General features: G+C 37.5%; 1 protein-coding gene across 1 annotated transcript in view; it reads right to left on the bottom strand.

The window, feature by feature from the left end:
* Positions 1–517: 517 nt before the first annotated feature.
* LOC123976700 overlaps positions 518–17,974 on the bottom strand; it is an 18,605-nt gene continuing 1,148 nt past the window's right edge. The window contains exons 4-9 of the mRNA XM_046059049.1: positions 5,544–5,738; positions 4,067–4,177; positions 2,066–2,131; positions 1,218–1,286; positions 1,030–1,098; positions 518–745 (exon numbers count right to left, since the gene is read on the bottom strand). Coding sequence (XP_045915005.1) covers positions 660–745; positions 1,030–1,098; positions 1,218–1,286; positions 2,066–2,131; positions 4,067–4,177; positions 5,544–5,738 — 596 coding nt within the window. The 3' untranslated portion in view covers positions 518–659. The remainder of the gene's footprint in view (positions 746–1,029; positions 1,099–1,217; positions 1,287–2,065; positions 2,132–4,066; positions 4,178–5,543; positions 5,739–17,974) is intronic.

Raw genomic sequence — 17,974 nt, 5'->3', positions numbered from 1 at the left:
GTTTTGAGTTAATTAGCTGATTAGAGTGTGGCACTAGGTGTCTTCAATATTGAACCTTTTCACAATATTCAAATTTTCTGAGATACTGATTTTGGGGTTTTCATTAGTTGTCAGTTATAATCATCAAAATTAAAAGGAATGAACACTTGAAATATATCAGTCTGTGTGGAATGAATGTATACATTATACAGGTTTCACTTTTTGAATGGAATTACTGAAATAAATCAGCTTTTTGATGATATTCTAATTATATGACCAGCACCTGTATACCATATAGGAGTGACACAGGAAATAAATAAATCAAGGAATATATGTTAGTGATAACAGTTAAAAAGAAATGTACAAACAAAAGTTTTGCAATAAATAAATAAATAGCAATATACAGTATTTAATCATATCTGTTCATTTATTTAAATATATATTTATTTTCACATTTATTTGTATTCACATTTTATTCATTTCCAAATTTATTTATCTATCTTTATCTTTTATGATTATAATGGAGGCTGATGAAAACATTTGTCATTTTCCGTCTTTGCACTCAATGGCTGATTGATGTCAGAGTGTATTAAATTGATTAGATTTCTATACTGCTCTTGTTTTTGTCCTCACCGATTAATTGCACTGATTAACAACAAAGGCAGAAGTAGAAGTACAGGTCAAACGATAGATTGGTCGTTGTTGTTTTCAGGTTCTTTCGGTTTCTCCAGTAAGAAATACGTGTTGTCACTGAGCTGCATCGAACCTGCAGATCCAGAGAATAAATTACAGTCAACAGATTTTTTGTCAGTTTAATCTTGGTGAAAATTTCTACCCTCTACTTCTCATTCAATATTTTTTATAGTAGAGGTTTTTGAATCTCTTAAGTTGCTCCCCTTTTATTTTGTTTTATTCAGAAATTAAAATGCAGTGTGCCTTTTTACGGTTCACATGGTATAATGGTTCTTTGACCCAGTAAACCTACAGTATTGACAGAGTTCAAATTTAATACCACACAAGCCGAAAAGAGGAACTAATGGTTAAAGTTACCTTCATTATTTCCTCTGAGGAAAGTGCTGCCGATCAAGGAATATGGGGACTCATTTGGACGCAATGTCTCTGTAAGGAAGAATTAAACATATTGAATGTAATCTGTATTTAACCATAAATACATGACCAGAATTATTGATTTAAATTAAAATGTGTGAGTTTAAATGTTGTTGAGAGCTCATACTTACCATACCTCCTTCCCCCTGGTGGAAGATCAGGGATGGTGCAATATGTGGGATCATTTGGATCTGATTCATCTATTAAAACATTTACCAACAAGCATTAATAACCAGAACCAAATTAAAGCCACTTGTCAGGCTACTGTTACACCACAGGCGTTGATACCCAATTACAATTTTAGAGCTTGCTTTAGAAAACTTTAAATATCAATGAAGGATTAATCCAGTTTATAAAGTGAGACAAGAAAGTAGTAGAAGATCCCTGGTTGAAGTCTGGTTTGTTTTAACAACGCTATATTTCATTTGCACTTGGGAAAATGTCATCCAGAAAAGACAATGTGCGGAAGAGCACTACATTCAAGAACATCACATTATGTAGTAAACATAACTAGTTACGGGATCTGTATGCAACACTTACAATAAAACTAAGTTGAATCGGATATATCCTGCAGTCATGAGGTAATTTTCTTGTTTTCTTTGTAATGATGAGATACGTGAGACGGCATATTAGGGCCATGTTTAATGTTCAGTTAGATTTTCTTGGTTGTTTTGTAAGACAGAGAATAAATATAAAAGCATCTTTGTGTATGAAGTTGAAAGTGCAAAATAACAGTCACACACCTTATAATAAAAAGATACATTTTTGCTGCAAGTCATATAAAGTCAGATATATGACTGAAGTTGCACTTTTAGAAACAGGTTAAAAACTGTGTTTATCATGAAGAAGATTTTGGATTCACGTCATCAGAAGAGTGCTAAATGTTACAATACTCACTGCACATGAATGCAATGACATCATTCTCAGTCATAAGGGAAAAGGGAAGTTTATTTAAAATGTTACACTTCTTTTTTCTCACCTCTTGCAGGCTGAAACACTACTCCTCCCTGTATGTCATCATAGACAGGCTGCATTCTTTCACTTTCTGCGAAAAGAACGTCACAATATTCGTAAACCACTGAGTAATCACTGATTATCTGCTTTAAAGTCTGATGACAAACAGGATGCTGCTGATCACATTGGGCCAGGTAATCATTTACATATTTAGCCTCAATCTAGACTACACAACTTTCAGCGTCGACAGTTAAATTTTACCCATTGTTCACAAATGACCTACACAAATAGAAACAATTGGTAAATCTGATAAAAGACTATATACGTGTATTTCAAAAGTACTAATGTTTTGAAAAATAAAAAAAGCAATGGAACAGCAGTGCTCAATGTAGGCCTATATACAGCTATTATCTCCGTCATCTCTTTCTTAGTTTCAGGTGGCTGAGGCTAAGCCAAAACTTCTGGTTGCAAAGCAGTTGGGGAGTTTTGGGTGGTGATGGCTTGTAGATAAGATGCTTGTCTATGATGTGGGAGACCAGCGTTCAATTCCCACTGTAAACCATCCGCCAATGTGTCCCTGAGCAAGACCCTTAACCCCTAGTTGCTCCAGAGGCGTGCAACCTCTGACATAAATAGCAATTGTAAGTCGCTTTGGATAAAAGCGTCAGATAAATGTAATGTAATGTTTTGGTCTGGCTGCATCAATAATAATTTATAATATTATTCTATCAATAATGGAAAACTTCACTCCGTATGCCTTCTATTCATCCATTAATTGCAGCTTTTATAGTAGGACAACTTGATGGGCATTATCCCTTTCTTCTCAGCGTGAGAAATAAAAGATGTGCCGTGTGAGCGTGTGAGCTGGTTGAAATGCGTCTCATGGTGAATGCGTGAGACTTGAGAGCCCTGTACTTGCATTAAAAACAAAGCAGAAAGGATTTTTGTAAAAGAGACGACAAATAAAATATATTTCAAATTGATTTAAAAAAAATAAATTAACATTAAATATACAGTACCTTGGGTAAAGTCAAACGTACTACAAGTTAAGTAATTTTAAGTTTGTCCTAGAAAATATATAATATATGCTGGTCTCACCAGCATCGAAAAGTTTCACGTCTAATTTGCTTGATTCAATAGGAATACAGTTATGACGTTGAACAATTGCAATCTTTACAGTGCTGACCTTTAAAGAAAGGTCATAGAGTCCAAAATAAAGGAAGCTATCGAAGCTTAGGCTATTAACTTTGTGTCACCATCTACTTCTATTGAACCTCCTCTGTTAGAGTATGAACTGCTCAGAGATGGTGGTTCACACAAAGTAGGGGACATGAGTCGATGGCACAAATCCATCTTTGGAATAAACTGTGAGAACTTATTGTCCCATTAGCAACTGAACTTAGCTAACAAGCCTAGATCTTTATTTTCCATCTTCCCTTAATCTTTATTGAATTAAATGCACAATGGTGATGAAAATGCCAGGGGGAGTGGGCCGGACAGCAAAGAAAAAATCAAAAAAGCATCAAAAGCTTATGTGACTAGCAGGTTAGTGTGTTAGTGGTTAGCTCAGCACTATCAGTTCACCAACTAGCCCTGTGGGTACATCAGCAAGTTATTGCACATGGACATTTACATATTGTATTGTGTAAGACAAAATATATATCTTATGTACATATGTTTAATTATTAAGAAATGACGCTTTCCCACAATGTAAAGTAGTGAGTGCACAGCTTGTACAGTGTAAATTTGCTGTCCCTTCAAAATAACACATCTGTGTATATGTATGTGTCTAAACCGCTGGCAACAAAAGTGAGGACACCACTAAGTGAAAATGTTCGAATTGTTAGTGTAACCTGCTCCCAGGTGTGTTAAATTGGTGTTATCGCTCTCACAACCTCATACTGGTCACTAGAGGTTCAACATGGCACCTTTTGTGAGATACTGTATATACATACATACATACATACTGTATATACAGGATATGTATATATATTAATACTATATTTCCAGGACAAGTTTTACTCACCTCGGTTTTTAAACCTGTGTCTCCAAGTAAAGTAAAAGATGATGATGAGTTGGAGGAGCAGGAGGAAGGAGACAACTATTCCAATCCCCCAAAAAAGAAGTTGTTTCTGGTCTTTAGGAGCCAATGAAAGACAAAGTAAGAATTAATAACTTATTGCATGTTATACACAGCACGGGGGAGCAGTACAACACATTACAGACACAACACTGAACAGATATGTCATTTACAAACACAGCTGAGTTTGTCTTACAGCACAAATCAATATCAAACAAAGAGAGTATTATTATATAAAGTGCAGTATTATGTTGATGTGCATAATATGTTCCATTGACTAGATTCTGTATCTATAGCTTAGACTTGATTGTTGCATTGTGTTTGTGTCAAATCTGATGTATGGGAGATTTAACAAACATTAATATCTGTTAAATATTTCCCATTGTCTTTCTCGGTACCACTTTCTTTCTTTACTGTAGTCTTACCTGGGTTTCTCTCTGATGCAGAGGATGGTGTAATTATTTTTGTTGTTGTTTTCTTACCTTCTTTGTGGGGCACAGGGAATACAAGATAAAGTATGGCAATCCCTTTTTAACATTTTAACAGGATTTACATTAAATATAACAACAATGTATATAGAAACTGTAAAACCTTAATTCACGATATGTCCAATTACACAAACCGTTGATTTGTTTGGAGAATCTAAAGAAACATGTCTGAAATCTGAAATTTGAATTCCAGATATCTCCAAGTTATGACGAATCAAAACACAAATCCAATCAATCAAACCTTTTTATGTAAAAACAGCTTCCACAACTATGTTTTGCAGATTTTCCATAACTCCTTTTATAGATATCCTAAAATTAGTCAGAACACCAGTTTGAGATATCTAGAAATTAGAACTAGTCAGAATTACTGTACATTCTTGCATTCATTTAAATGGAAGTTCTGTACCTGGTATTCACATTTAAAATGTAATTATTGGTTATTATTAATTATTCAAATTAATTACATTAATAAATGCATACAGTGGTTCATTCTTACAAGTCAAAATATAATTGAAGAAATGAATTAAGCTGGTCATGAATACATTGCGGATGTGTTTAATGTAAATACTGTAAATCTATAAAATATAAAAGGTCTTGCCATATTTTAACAGTGTAATACAGAATTTTACAAAATCATTCACCATGTATGAAAAAGGAACAACTTTTTCATTTCATGTCTACCAGCAGTGTTCTCATGACTTGAACCATAGTAATGCAGAGTGTGTTGTGTGTTCGACTTCTCATGTTAGCCTGTGACCTGAAGTTTCATTTGCACGCTGAGTTAAACGTGATCTAGACTGTTACTGAATATCTCTGCAGCTTCTTCTTTAAATAACTGCTTTACACTACTTAAACATTTGAAGTGTTTTCTTGTCTCTCAGATTGATCACCTTCATAAATTTAACAATATAACATTTAGTTCTGTTTCATCTTACCTTTATGCTTCTTCTTCCTGTGTTTTTTGTTCGGATCTTTTTTCTTTGCTGTATCAGTGTTTGCAGATGGTGCAAATAGTGCTGTTGTTGCTGCTGGACGATGCTCTGTTGGTGTTGATGTTGTTGCTGCAGTTTTTCTTGTCGGTGTAGTTGGAGTTGTTGGTGTTAAGGTTGTTCTGAGTGTTGTCTTGATACCTTCGGTATGAGATAGAGAACATAAAGTGTATTGCATTATACAGGATACAAAACTGCACTTTACCACAGAAAGTCATAAAAACGTGTACTCATTTTGAAATAGTGAAAAGGCTGTGATCATTTAGCAACAGTGTTCTAATGAATTCAACCAGTTGAATGCTGTTTACTTGACTGTTTAAAATACATATAACCATGTGAATTTAATTTGAAGGAAGCATTAAACATGCCCTCTTAGTTCTTCTGCAGATTACGGTCATATTTATTATTTTTGTATGGAGTTGTTTTTCTGCATTATTTATATAATACATACATAAAGAGTTGCCTTCTGTTCCTTCCAATCTGGTGTGGCATGAAACTAAAACATTAGTTTGAGTTTTAAAGGAATATGTAATGATCATATTATATATCGCAACAGTTGTCCGTAACTATGTTTCCTTAATGTGCCGATGAATGATGATTTTAAAACAGGAACAGTTTCCTGTGAACATTTGCTACAAACACCACTCACTCTATGAAATGATAAAACTGTAAACACTATTAAAACTGATGAGAGATAGTGCTGCAAAGAATTGATTAATATAAAATGTCCTTACTTGCCATAACATTACAGCCCAGAACATAGGCTAAGAGGCAGCTGCAGATAATCGCCCTCATCCTCACACAGACTGACGTGACTGAACAGACAAACAGCGACCACAGAATCTATCTGAGCTCAGAACAGGAACTTAGCTTTCTGAGTGGGATAGTTTTTTTCAATTGCTTAACAAGCGTTTACCTAAACTCAAGATACTTTGTCAAAACTCTTAACACTCGCAACACACCTACCTCACACAATTAGCCAAAAGGTACATTTTCTGCCCAAAACCACATTTTGTTCTTTAAACACCAACTCTACATTTCAAAATGCAAAATAACATTCTCTATATACACAAACTCAAACACAGCAAAACACAGCAAACCAGAATCAAAATCAAATCATTCTGTCAAAGAACCAGCTGCATATTACACCGACAGTAGCAATCTCAAAAAACAGCTGGCAGCTCTCACACGCATTTTCTTAAAGAAATGCCAATTCTAGTCATATTATCATCATTATCTCTCTTGTCATAGAGTATGGTCTAGACCTGCCCTATATGAAAAGTACAATGAGAAAACTTTTCATTATGAAATAAAAACTTTACTGAACTGGTTTGGTCTCCATAAATTCTTGAGCAAAATATCAGGCTTATGTTGATGGACTCTAACGAGCAGATAAAGAAACTCAAACTAAACAGAAAATCCATGAAAGAGAAGTGATTAAGACTTTGTGAAATAAGTGGATATTAAATATTGATAAATAAATCCAAGGACCAAAATTAAACTGTAAAAACTGAACCGTCAAACACAGCAGATCTGCTGACGAACAAAGAACAGCCTTATGTTGGGTAAACAAAGTTTCAGACTATATTGAGATAACAACTTGCACAGCAGCGGTTTAGATAGTGTCCACATACATACAAACATCACACTCTTGAAGACTCTTGGTGAAAAGTGCAACTAAGTGTTATTAGCTGGAAAAACTTTGCTGGTATTTTTACACCTGCAGATCAGAGCAGTAAAACTTTGTCAATCTTCTTTGTCATACTGTAAGTATGCATAAAAAATGTGCAACAAAGCCAAATATCATTGTCATTAAAGCACATTTGTGTAATTACGAGACTTTAAAGGGGGTTTGATCAACCCACTGATAAAGTGGTACTGTTCTATGCCACCCAGTTTCACTCCCAAGTCATCAAATTTTAATGCTTCAAAACCCCTTGGTGTCACTTTTTTACATACTGAGTTTCCTTATAGTGTCATTTTTCAACGCTAGTAGTAGGCCTAGTATAAATAAGTCAAAGTCATCATAAGGAGGTTGTTGGATGGTTGGATGGGTCAAACAAACACCAAGCGTCCATATGTGACGACTTGGAGGTTGAGAATGTTTTACTTTATCGTTTAAAGCAGGAACATTTCGATAGTTTTGTTGTATTACTACTGTCTTTGAAGCACATTTGTATTTCAGAATTCTCTGAAGGTCACTTCTTTGGTGTTTGCACTCACTGTCATCGCAAGCAGCATAAACTTTATGCAGGAAACAAAGTTGCACAGTGGAATATTATCAGACAGAAATAACCGCACTCAGACCACAGATCAGACTCTACCTGACTTTACTCAGAAATGGTGCAGCAAAATCGACAGAGGGAAGGATGTGGGCATCAGTAAAGTTATTGGTGTGATGTGCATGTTGGGGTGGAGAGTAGGTGTCAAGTGTGACATCGTGCAAAGGAACTATAACAATGAAGTCTCCAGCATAAAGTCAGGCTGCACATCTCTCTGAATTTGTTATTTTAATATTAGAAAATACTGAAAATAGAGAAGCATTGTGTTGCAGAAAGTGAAGCACAATAATGCTGATTGGCTGACGGTGACCATGCGCTTTGGAGAATATCTAAAGCTGCTATATATCAAGGATCCAAGGACATATGTCTCAGCAGGACCTGGAAAAACTTGTCCATGCATTTATCTTCAGTCGTCTCAACTACTGTAATGGTGTCTTTACAGGGCTTCCTAAAAAATATTAACAACAATTAATGACTACATGTGTGTCGCTTTGTGATAGAGCCACACAGAATTTTCTGCTCTAGTTGTTTGCTTTACTGGTCTGCAGGTTTCCTTTAGATTAATCACCGCGGATATAACTAGGCCTGTGTGGTTAACAAGCTGACACTATGCTGCTATGATGTGTGAGTCTGGTTCATGGTACCATTCCCGTAATAAAAACACATTCATTTAAGACAATGGAAACTGACCAGAGAGTATATTTTTCTCACCCACTTCACCTGCTCAGCAGCAAACAGCACAGAGAAAGGGAATCAGACCGAAACCAGAGCTTAAAGAGAGTGAATGTTGCACACAAACACAACTCTGATGGTGTGATGATGTTTATCTTATCTGCTGAATGTTAAAGTTTTCTAACAACTTGAAAGGTGATAACATGTCTACTTGTGCTTAAATATTGCGGATGAATGTGTGTGAATGTTTGTTTGTGAATGTTTCTGTTTGAGCACTTAGCGACTTTGAAGCTGGGGGGGACGCTGATGGGCTTGGTGGGTTCGGGTATTTGCAGAGACAGAAGATGGAGATTAGACTGGAGAGGGGAGATTATGAAGACTCGGGTGCACAGTCAGATAAAATGTCAATAAAATAACTAGAAAAAAACCGACTACGTACCACAAAAATCATGCTATTGCATATAACCTGCTAGTTAATGTAGCCACAGTACAAATGTATTTAGTTATCCTAATGTTACACTTGTGATATTTCCTGTGTCTCACTTGGCCCTGACTCTCCCTGCAACAAATGATTGTGAACACAGAACTGTCTTCAATGTAAACTCTGATGGCCGGCCATTGGACTAACAAAGTCTTTTTACTATGTGAGTTAGAATTTAATATGTCTAGTAGCTATCCATTCAACTTACAAGCTCATCCTCCTCAGTTATTTCTACTCCTGCTCCCGTGACCTCTGTCCTCTTCCTCTTAAAATACTGTAGGATGCTCATCACTGTGCGACAATTTTGGCTACTTTTAAACTGCTTATGGACACGTAACAGATTTTTAAGGCCAAGAATGGGGCGAACAAATGGCCCAGGAGTTTGTCCCTGTTTCAGTCCACTCTCCAGTCAAAGCATTTGTCAGGGCCTCTGTGTCTTTGAGGCCTTTATTCCTGTATTCTTGAGAATTTTGTGCAAGTAGAGTACATCACTAAATTAATCTTTAAAACACTAAAACACCTGTTTAACTCTCCTAAAGTTAAGAAATCAACTCAGCTGAGTCCTTAAATACAATAAATAAATAAATGAGCCATATCATCTTCAGTCATACCATAAACTGTTGCTTTGGACTCTGTGGACTTTGGCTTTGATTTGCTATTGCCCTCATCTATTGCCCTATTGCTGTCTGTCCACTTGCTTTGCACTAGCACAGCCCATACAATCTGATCATTCCTAAACCATCTAAATAACCTTTCCAACGTTTATTATAACGTTTATAATTATTGTGACAGTAACAGGGGAGCAGCTCGTCATTGTACTGGAAGTAGAGGAAGCTGTGCGTCATGCCTAAAGTCTAACAGGACTGTTTTATCCACACATTCTTCACATTCTTATTTTTTTTTCTCCCTTAACTGCTCAGCACCAGCTTTGCCTTCTGTGGCATGTTTTCTATAGGCTGTATTTTTTTTTGTCCGCATTTCAACCATTTATTTGGCCTATGTCTGATGTGTGTGTGACTGATTGACTAGTCGCTCATACTAAACCGCCTCGGCTATTCTGAAATCGCCGCCGAAAAGTGAGGGGGACAAAACATAGATTTTGAAATATTTAATGGCTCCTACGCGTATGCTACTAATGTAGTGTACATCTATCTATATACATCACATATATATTGACAGACGTACACTGTGGCTAAGGTTTTGGATGACAATGATTGAAAATGCACATGGTCGCACATTTTCTGTACGGCATGTATCACTTTCACCAGTACGTAAGTTATACATTGCAAGAGATTGGACAGAATTGACAATTGCGCTTTTACTGTTTGTACTGTAATTTGTTGACAGAGCATGTCATTGTGATACAGAAAAGAAAAAGACACAAATGTTTTACAGCACTGCATTGCACAATGGTAAAATTTCTTTAAAAAATTAGAAAATAAACATGGGAAACTTCCCTTTAGGCTGATGTTCCTGTGTCAGATTCTCTGCAACAGGTGCAGGTAATTTTCTCACCACAACATATATTTTCATCAATTCAGGAGACATTTACAAAAAAATCTACATACGTGTGTGTGTGTGTGTGTGTGTGTGTGTACACACATACATCTGCTGGTGATTTTCATTATTTACCGCTCACCGTGTATAGTTACTGTTTACTGGTATTGGGCGTATTGGGTGAATGGTCTGAGGCTGTTTTGCTATTGTGTATTTTTATTTTGTTTATGGTCTGTGCGAAACAACATCAGCTGAATGACAATGAAGTTTTTCTTTATTTTCTGTAACTTTGATTTTATGTAGTGACTTATGCAATGAACTTATGCCTTGATGTTTTCAGGGGTAAGACTACTCAGTAGAGAACCGGTACAATACATTGTGATCAGCAATATTACAAATTGATTATGAAGGAAACAGCAGACAATTGTACATAATTATTTGCATCAATTTGTCAAAGCATTTGCAATTTGTTCAAAATAATGAGAAATTGCTTTTCTGATGTGCACAAGTGACAAAATGATAATGGGAATTTCAGTTCTGATCCGAGAAGCAACTGAGAAAAACTGTAAGGTAACAAATACTATAACCACAAAAAACTACCACCACACACACTATAACCAGGCTTTTGAACTAAAATTTCAAAACCATTTTTCAAAAAGCATAAATAGATATATAGAGATTAATGGCAATAATGCAAGCTGTCAATATTTTAGAGCATCCCAAAATATCACAAATCATGCTTTTAGGGGAGTTGATGTCTTATTAAGGGGAGCTATTCTATTCTGTAGTCTATTCTCCATCTTCTGTCACTGGAAATACTCCCTTTCAGCCACACTAATAAGTACATTCTGTTTTCAAAAGTCATTAGAAATGAGCTTTTAAGTGCTTTATTTTAAAAAGACATCGGGGAGGGGGGGGGCATGCCCCTGAACCCTCCTAGCATTTTCCTGTGTTGAGCTGGAGGTGGTTGTTGCACTAACCAATGAAGTTCTCTATTAGGTCTATAGTCCTCCCTATAATCTGTAACAGAGCCGACATGGGGGAGTCATCCAAGGAACCCTGTAGGTGGCCTGTTCCCGAGTTGACGCAAAAGTCAGAAGTAGAGAGGGTAAACAAAAGGTGAAAAAAAAAAAAAAGTTCCTTGGCCAGTGTTGCTCGTCACCACGTCTGACATGCAGCACTCCAGGCTGACATACTGCAGCCTGTTAGTGACCAGGCCACAAGTCAAAAGCACTGGAGAAGTCAAAGAACATGACCTTCAGTTCTGTGCGCCTTCCCTTGGTGGGTGTACGCTCTGTGAAGCAGGTAGATGAAGGCATTATCCACCCCAGTGTCAGCCTGGTACGCAAATTGCAGAGAGTCAAGGCAGTCACAAACCGGGGGCCCGACGTGCTGCAGAACTAGTCTCTGAAATGTCTTCTTGACATGCAACTTTAATGCGACAGGCATGACAAGCTGCACTCCAGAAGGCACAGGCATTAGGTCCGTGAGGGTGCTGGTGGTCAGCCATTCCAGAGAGTCAGCGAGTGACATTTGCAGAGGCAGCAATTCAAAACTCCACCAGAAGCTCTGAAATGTCAAACTACGAAGCAGCAGCACTCATTTAGCAGTCTGCAGGAATTCATTAACACCCCCGCCGCGCTGCATGGACTCAACTGCTTTCAGTCAACTGCAATTGCTGCTCGGGCTGGAGAAATAGCAGGAGAGGGGGATAATTTAGAGAGGCAAAGACTGGCTGATGGAAAAAAGGGATAGTAATCCAATCAACGGCGCATATGAAGTAAAATGGAGCCCCTGAGACAAATAACACTGTGTGTAGAGAGAAACTGGACCTGACTGCTTAGAAAACCGACCGCGTTGAAGGAGTTAAAGCTCCAATTAGTAATACCCCATTATTATCACTGCTTATGTTTTAATTAAGCGAATTATAAAGAATTTTTCAGATTTAAAAGTAAGCAATTCATACAGGCATTTTCAAGCTATAAAAGGTTTTGCTTAAAAATGCAACAATTTGATCAAAATAGCAGAGATAAAAAGTCAGATTTCAAATTTAGCACCCTAACCTGTGCTGGAATCTTTCTAGTGAAGCTAGGAAGGGGGTCATAGGAGGTCCAGCAGTGCCGACAAAGTTCAAAGGCAAAAGTGTGTGTGTGTGTTTGTGTGTGTGTGTGTGTGTGTGTGTGTGTGTGTGGGCCAAATCCCTGTGACACTCTACCACTTCTTACATAAAGCATGTCAGTGAATGCTTTAACAATCGCTGGTCTGCAGGTCACAGAGGCTGGAGGGAGAGGAAGGAACACACAGGGAGAATCAGGATGGCGGGATCAGACAGTGAAAGTGGAGGGGCGGAGACATGAGGGCGCAGAGTAAGTGAGCGAGACACAAAAGAAAGGAGGACAGAAAGAGGAGTTAAATGTTTTAATGTTTAACTTGATGGGAGGACTGAAAAAAGACAGTAAACATATTCTACCTCCTTCCACCAGCCCGCTCAAACCCCCCTGCACGCACTGCCCGTCTATCCTTATTTTCCCAGCTATAACCCCTAGGCTAACCCTCACCAGGTCTCCTTAAAGAGGGACGAGAAGCTGGCTGGTTGAACTGAGCAGTCTGCTTTTTTTCCTATTCATCCACATGTCTGTAAGGCATGACAAGCTGCACTCCTGATACTTGTGCTGTTCACTGACCAGGGCAGAGTGTTCACTAATCCTGTTTGTCAGTGAGTTTATGTTTCCCATGACAACCAAGGGAAGACGGGGCTTGCATCTCCACCGCCTCTCCATCTTCTCGTTCCTCACCATCGTGCCTGCACGACATCCTCCCCTTATTATTCTTAACTCCACCGGGATCTACTTCAGACATGAAACAGGTCGATCCCGATACTGTGTGAGCTTCTCACATGAGTAGACCCCGTGCTTTGATGTTTGGTGGTTGCCCTGTACATTGTTGGTGTAAATCTTATTCACGGGTGTCCGCTGTCAGTATTGTTTGTCATATTTACAAAATAAAATAGTACAAAAATTTGAAAATGTTCAATATAAAAATATAAGTATATGTATTGTAGAGGGAGCTGTGCTGCCACTGGAAATATTAACCCTTACTTAGTACTTCTTCACTATATATGATCAGTATTTATTAACAGGCTATTAAGCCTCTTTTTAACTAACCTTCCCTTTCTCTCTAAGAGCTTTGTTAGCGCACTTTCTACATAACAATAGATTATATGAAGATCAGGATTTAGAGTGAATCAAAGCACTGAAACAGCACTGATGAAATTTACAAATGTCATTAAAGGAGCAGCTCTAAGCTGGTTTGAGTCCTTTTTATCAGATTGATCTCAGTTATATGAACGATGAATGAATAAATGACCAAAGTTAGTCACAAGGTTCCCCATGGATCTGTTCTTGGACCAATCCTATTCTCATCATGCTTCCTTTAGGCAATATTATCAGGAAACACTACATAAACCTCCGTTATTATGCAGATGATACTAAATTATCATCTGCATAATACACTTAACAAAATTATAAATGCAACACTGTTGTTTTTGCCCCCATTCATCATGAGCTGAACTCAAATATCTAGAATTTCTCTATGTACACAAAAGGCCTATTTCTCTCAAATATTGTTCACAAATCTGTGTTAGTGAGCACTTCTCCTTTGCCGAGATAATCCATCTACCTCACAGGTGTGGCATACCAAGATGCTGATCAGAAAGCATGGGGATTGCACAGATGTGCCTCAGACTGGCCATAATAAAAGGCCACTCGAAAATGTGCAGTTTCACTGTAATGAGACTTTATTCTCTCAGATTACTTTTTAAACACTTGCACTATAATAGAACTTATGCATCAATGCATGTATACACAATTGAATATTCTAGAGAGTTATATCATTTTATAGTCATGCTTTTGGCTTGTTTAAACTTTGTTTTTTTAATGCAGATATGTCAGATCAGATATATCCTTTAACTCCCACACCACACTCAGGCACATCCTGTCTCAAAATGTTGCGGCAGTTTGGCAACAGTTGCACTGAAACACTTTCCATTGGCTACATTACCGCAGCAATCTGTTAAAATCAAACTAATCTGTAGGTCTTGTCTGTATAAGCTGTACAAAACATGTGAAATCACATATTGTAGTGACACAGGAAGTTATGTGCTGAACTATTTCTACATTTGCCTAGCAACCTCACGGCAACAACAAACCTCTAGTAAGTCACTGCACCCAATGTGCTAACCGTGTGTCAGTTTGCAAATTCCCACGCTAATTTGCCTTACTATTGACTTTGTATACAATTGTTCCACCTCTAAAATTATGTGACAGGTATTTATGCTAAGCTAGGCTAACAGGCTGCTGGCCGATTATGTAATATTTACAGTACAGACATGAAAGTGGTATCCATTTTTCTATCTAACTCGTCAAAAACAGTGCTTTTCCCAAAATGTTACTAATGATTACTTTAAATAGTTGCTTCACTCTGCCTTACTTCCTCTTATATTTCTGTGTTCCTCTTTGAGTTCTAGTCTCTCACCTGTGCTGGGACCAATCCTGTTCACCTTATATATTATTCCTTTTAACAGGCAACTATCCTTAAATTTTCACTCTTATGCAGATGATACTCAATTATATCTATCGAATAAGCCAGATAACACTAATCAGTTAGCTAAACTTCAAGTGCGCCTACAGGATGCGCATTGGATAAAACACATGCCTGTGGTGTGGAAGACCTGGGTTCAGTTCCCACTGTGACACATCCACCAATGTGTCCCTGAGCAAGACACATAATCTCTAGTTGCCCCAGAGGCGTGTGACCTCTGGCACACATAACAATTATAAGGCGCTTTGGATAAAAGCGTCAGTTAAATTAGTAAATTTTAGCTTTTCTGTATTGGCTTCCTATAAAATCCAGAATAGAATTTAAAATCCTTTTGCTCACCTACAAACTTCTCAATGGTCAGGCACCATCTTATCTTAAAGACCTCATAGTACCTTACTACCCCACCAGAGGACTGTGTTCCCAGAATGCAGGGTTACTTGTGGTTTTTAGAGTCTCCAAAAGTAGAATGGGAGCCAGAGCCTTCAGCTATCAAGCTCCTCTCCTGGAGGCAGACACCATCTCCACATTTAAGAGTAGGCGTTACACTTTCCTCTTTGATAAAGCTTATAGTTAGGGCTGGCTCAGTTGAGTCTTGAACCATCCCTCAGTTACGCTGCTACAATTATTATTCGTTCTATTATTATGTGCACTGTGACTGCCATACCAAGGAGCCTGGCTCTTTGGCGTTGCAGTCAAGTTGCATGTTTGGTACCCTGCTCTTGCCCCTCTGTCACATATGGTGGCAGTTGTGGGATGGCCTGCCGTGAAATTGTATTGTTTTATTTACCACCTGAACGGAAGCTGGTGAGATTATTCAGAATCCCTGTTCTCTTATGCTGAAGTTTTCTCTGATTTAAAGGTCACTTCTTTGGTGTTTGCACTCACTGTCATCGCCAGCAGCAAACGTAACTTTACGCAGGAAACAAAGTGGCACAGTGGAATATTATCAGAATGAAATAACCACACTTAGAACACAGAGCAGATATTAAATGACTTTACTTAGAAATGGTGCAGCAAAATGGACAGAGGGAAGGATGTGGGCATCACTGAAACCACTGGTGTGACGTACAGGTTGGGGTGGAGAGTAGATGTCACGTGTTGACATCGTGCAATATAACAACGAAGTCTCTAGCATAAATGTAGGCTGCACTCATTCCTCTGACTTTGTTATTTTGATAGTAATAAAAGTGGTGTCTGCTTCCTGGTACCAGTCCTATAATAAAATACATTCATTGACAACAACAGAGACTCACCAGAGAGCATATTTTTATCACCCACGTACCTGCTCAGCAGCAAACAGCAGACCAAAAAGAAGAAGCAAGAAAGGAAAGCAGACCAGGGCCGGTATTTTTGAAGCTTTTCAGAATTACTCATAAGAACACTGCTAAGAACTGACTTAAGTAAAAAAATTCTTGGCTCACAGTTGTGCTTAAATGTTAGTTATCAAGCATCATAGTCCTAATTTGAGTGAAGTGTAGGACTAAATCTTAAGTGTCAGTCTTAGTGCTGATTTACTACACTTTGCTGTGCTGCAAACAGGATTTTGGATGACGATGTAGGCAAGGACCAATCACTGAAGAGATTTCCTTATTTAAGAATATTCTCAGATAAATTCACATTGAATTGTGAAATCCCTGAGAGGAATTTACATTCAACACACGTTTAACAATAAAGAATGTTCAAGATAATACATTATGATATAGGCCAACCCATTAATAAATGAAAGATAAAAAAGTTGATCGTTATATGCCATCAAATGCACCCACATTGCAACTTGAAAGGTGATAACATGTTCACTTGTGCTTAAAGATTGTTTCCACCGCCCCCATGTGGCCAAAATAGATAAGAAGCTCAGAGTAAGTTGTTCCTTATTCATTCTCTCTCTCTCAAGAGAGCAACATTGCCAAAACTTAAACGATACAATAAAAATAATATAATATATTCTCTATCTATCTTTTTCAACACAACTTCCATTTGATTTTCATCAATTTTAATATTAAATATTTTTATTAACCTTTTGCTATGCATGTAATGGCCATATACAGCAATTCCTGTAATACCAAATTATTATGTACTATTATTTAGTTTCTGTCTATTTGACAGTGGCCATGATGAAATTTTTAACAAATTATTCATGTACAAATCACCAAAAGGATTTAGCTGTTCTTCATTAAAAAAAGAAAACACCTTTATTTAAATAAAAAAAATGTAAAAAAGCAATGTAAAATGTTGTTTATGCTGTGTTTAGTATTTCCCATTATACACAGAATTTACAGACACAGAACCATTTTCATTTTAAACGTGGTTGACTTGTTCTGCAGGTTCCAACATTGCAATCAGCAGATGAAGAAACAGGTAAGTGGAGGAGGTGATGGAGGAGTAACTGGAGGACAAGTTCATAATCAAAATGTTATCTTGGTACAGAGAAAACTCTCTTTCTTGGATCAGTGAGGAAGTATTCAGATCCTTGACTTAACTGAGCAAAAGTACTAATAGTACACTGGAAAATACTCAATACAAGTGAAAGTTCTGCATTGAGTATAATCAAATATTCTTAAAATATTAAAAGTAAAAGTACTCAAAGCAGAAAAATGATGGGATCACCGTCAGCTCTGCAGCCGCTTCATTATTACAGAAGTATCTTCCAGAGTCTGAGACACCAGCTCTGACAATGTGCAGAGATTTATCTGCCAACGAGCTGTATCCTTTATACGGTTTATGAAGGAGTCTTATGTCCCGGTCACCGTCAATTAGAAGTATGTCGACCCTGCGTCCGTTTCTCTCTCTGCTCCACATCACTTTACCCTCCACAGAGTGAGGACATGGCAGAGTGACGGGGTCCTTCT

Source organism: Micropterus dolomieu, linkage group LG09 (assembly GCF_021292245.1).
Source record: "Micropterus dolomieu isolate WLL.071019.BEF.003 ecotype Adirondacks linkage group LG09, ASM2129224v1, whole genome shotgun sequence".
NCBI classification, from domain to species: domain Eukaryota; kingdom Metazoa; phylum Chordata; class Actinopteri; order Centrarchiformes; family Centrarchidae; genus Micropterus; species Micropterus dolomieu.
Note: the sequence above shows the minus strand (reverse complement) of the source record. Positions and strands in the feature narration are given on the sequence as shown.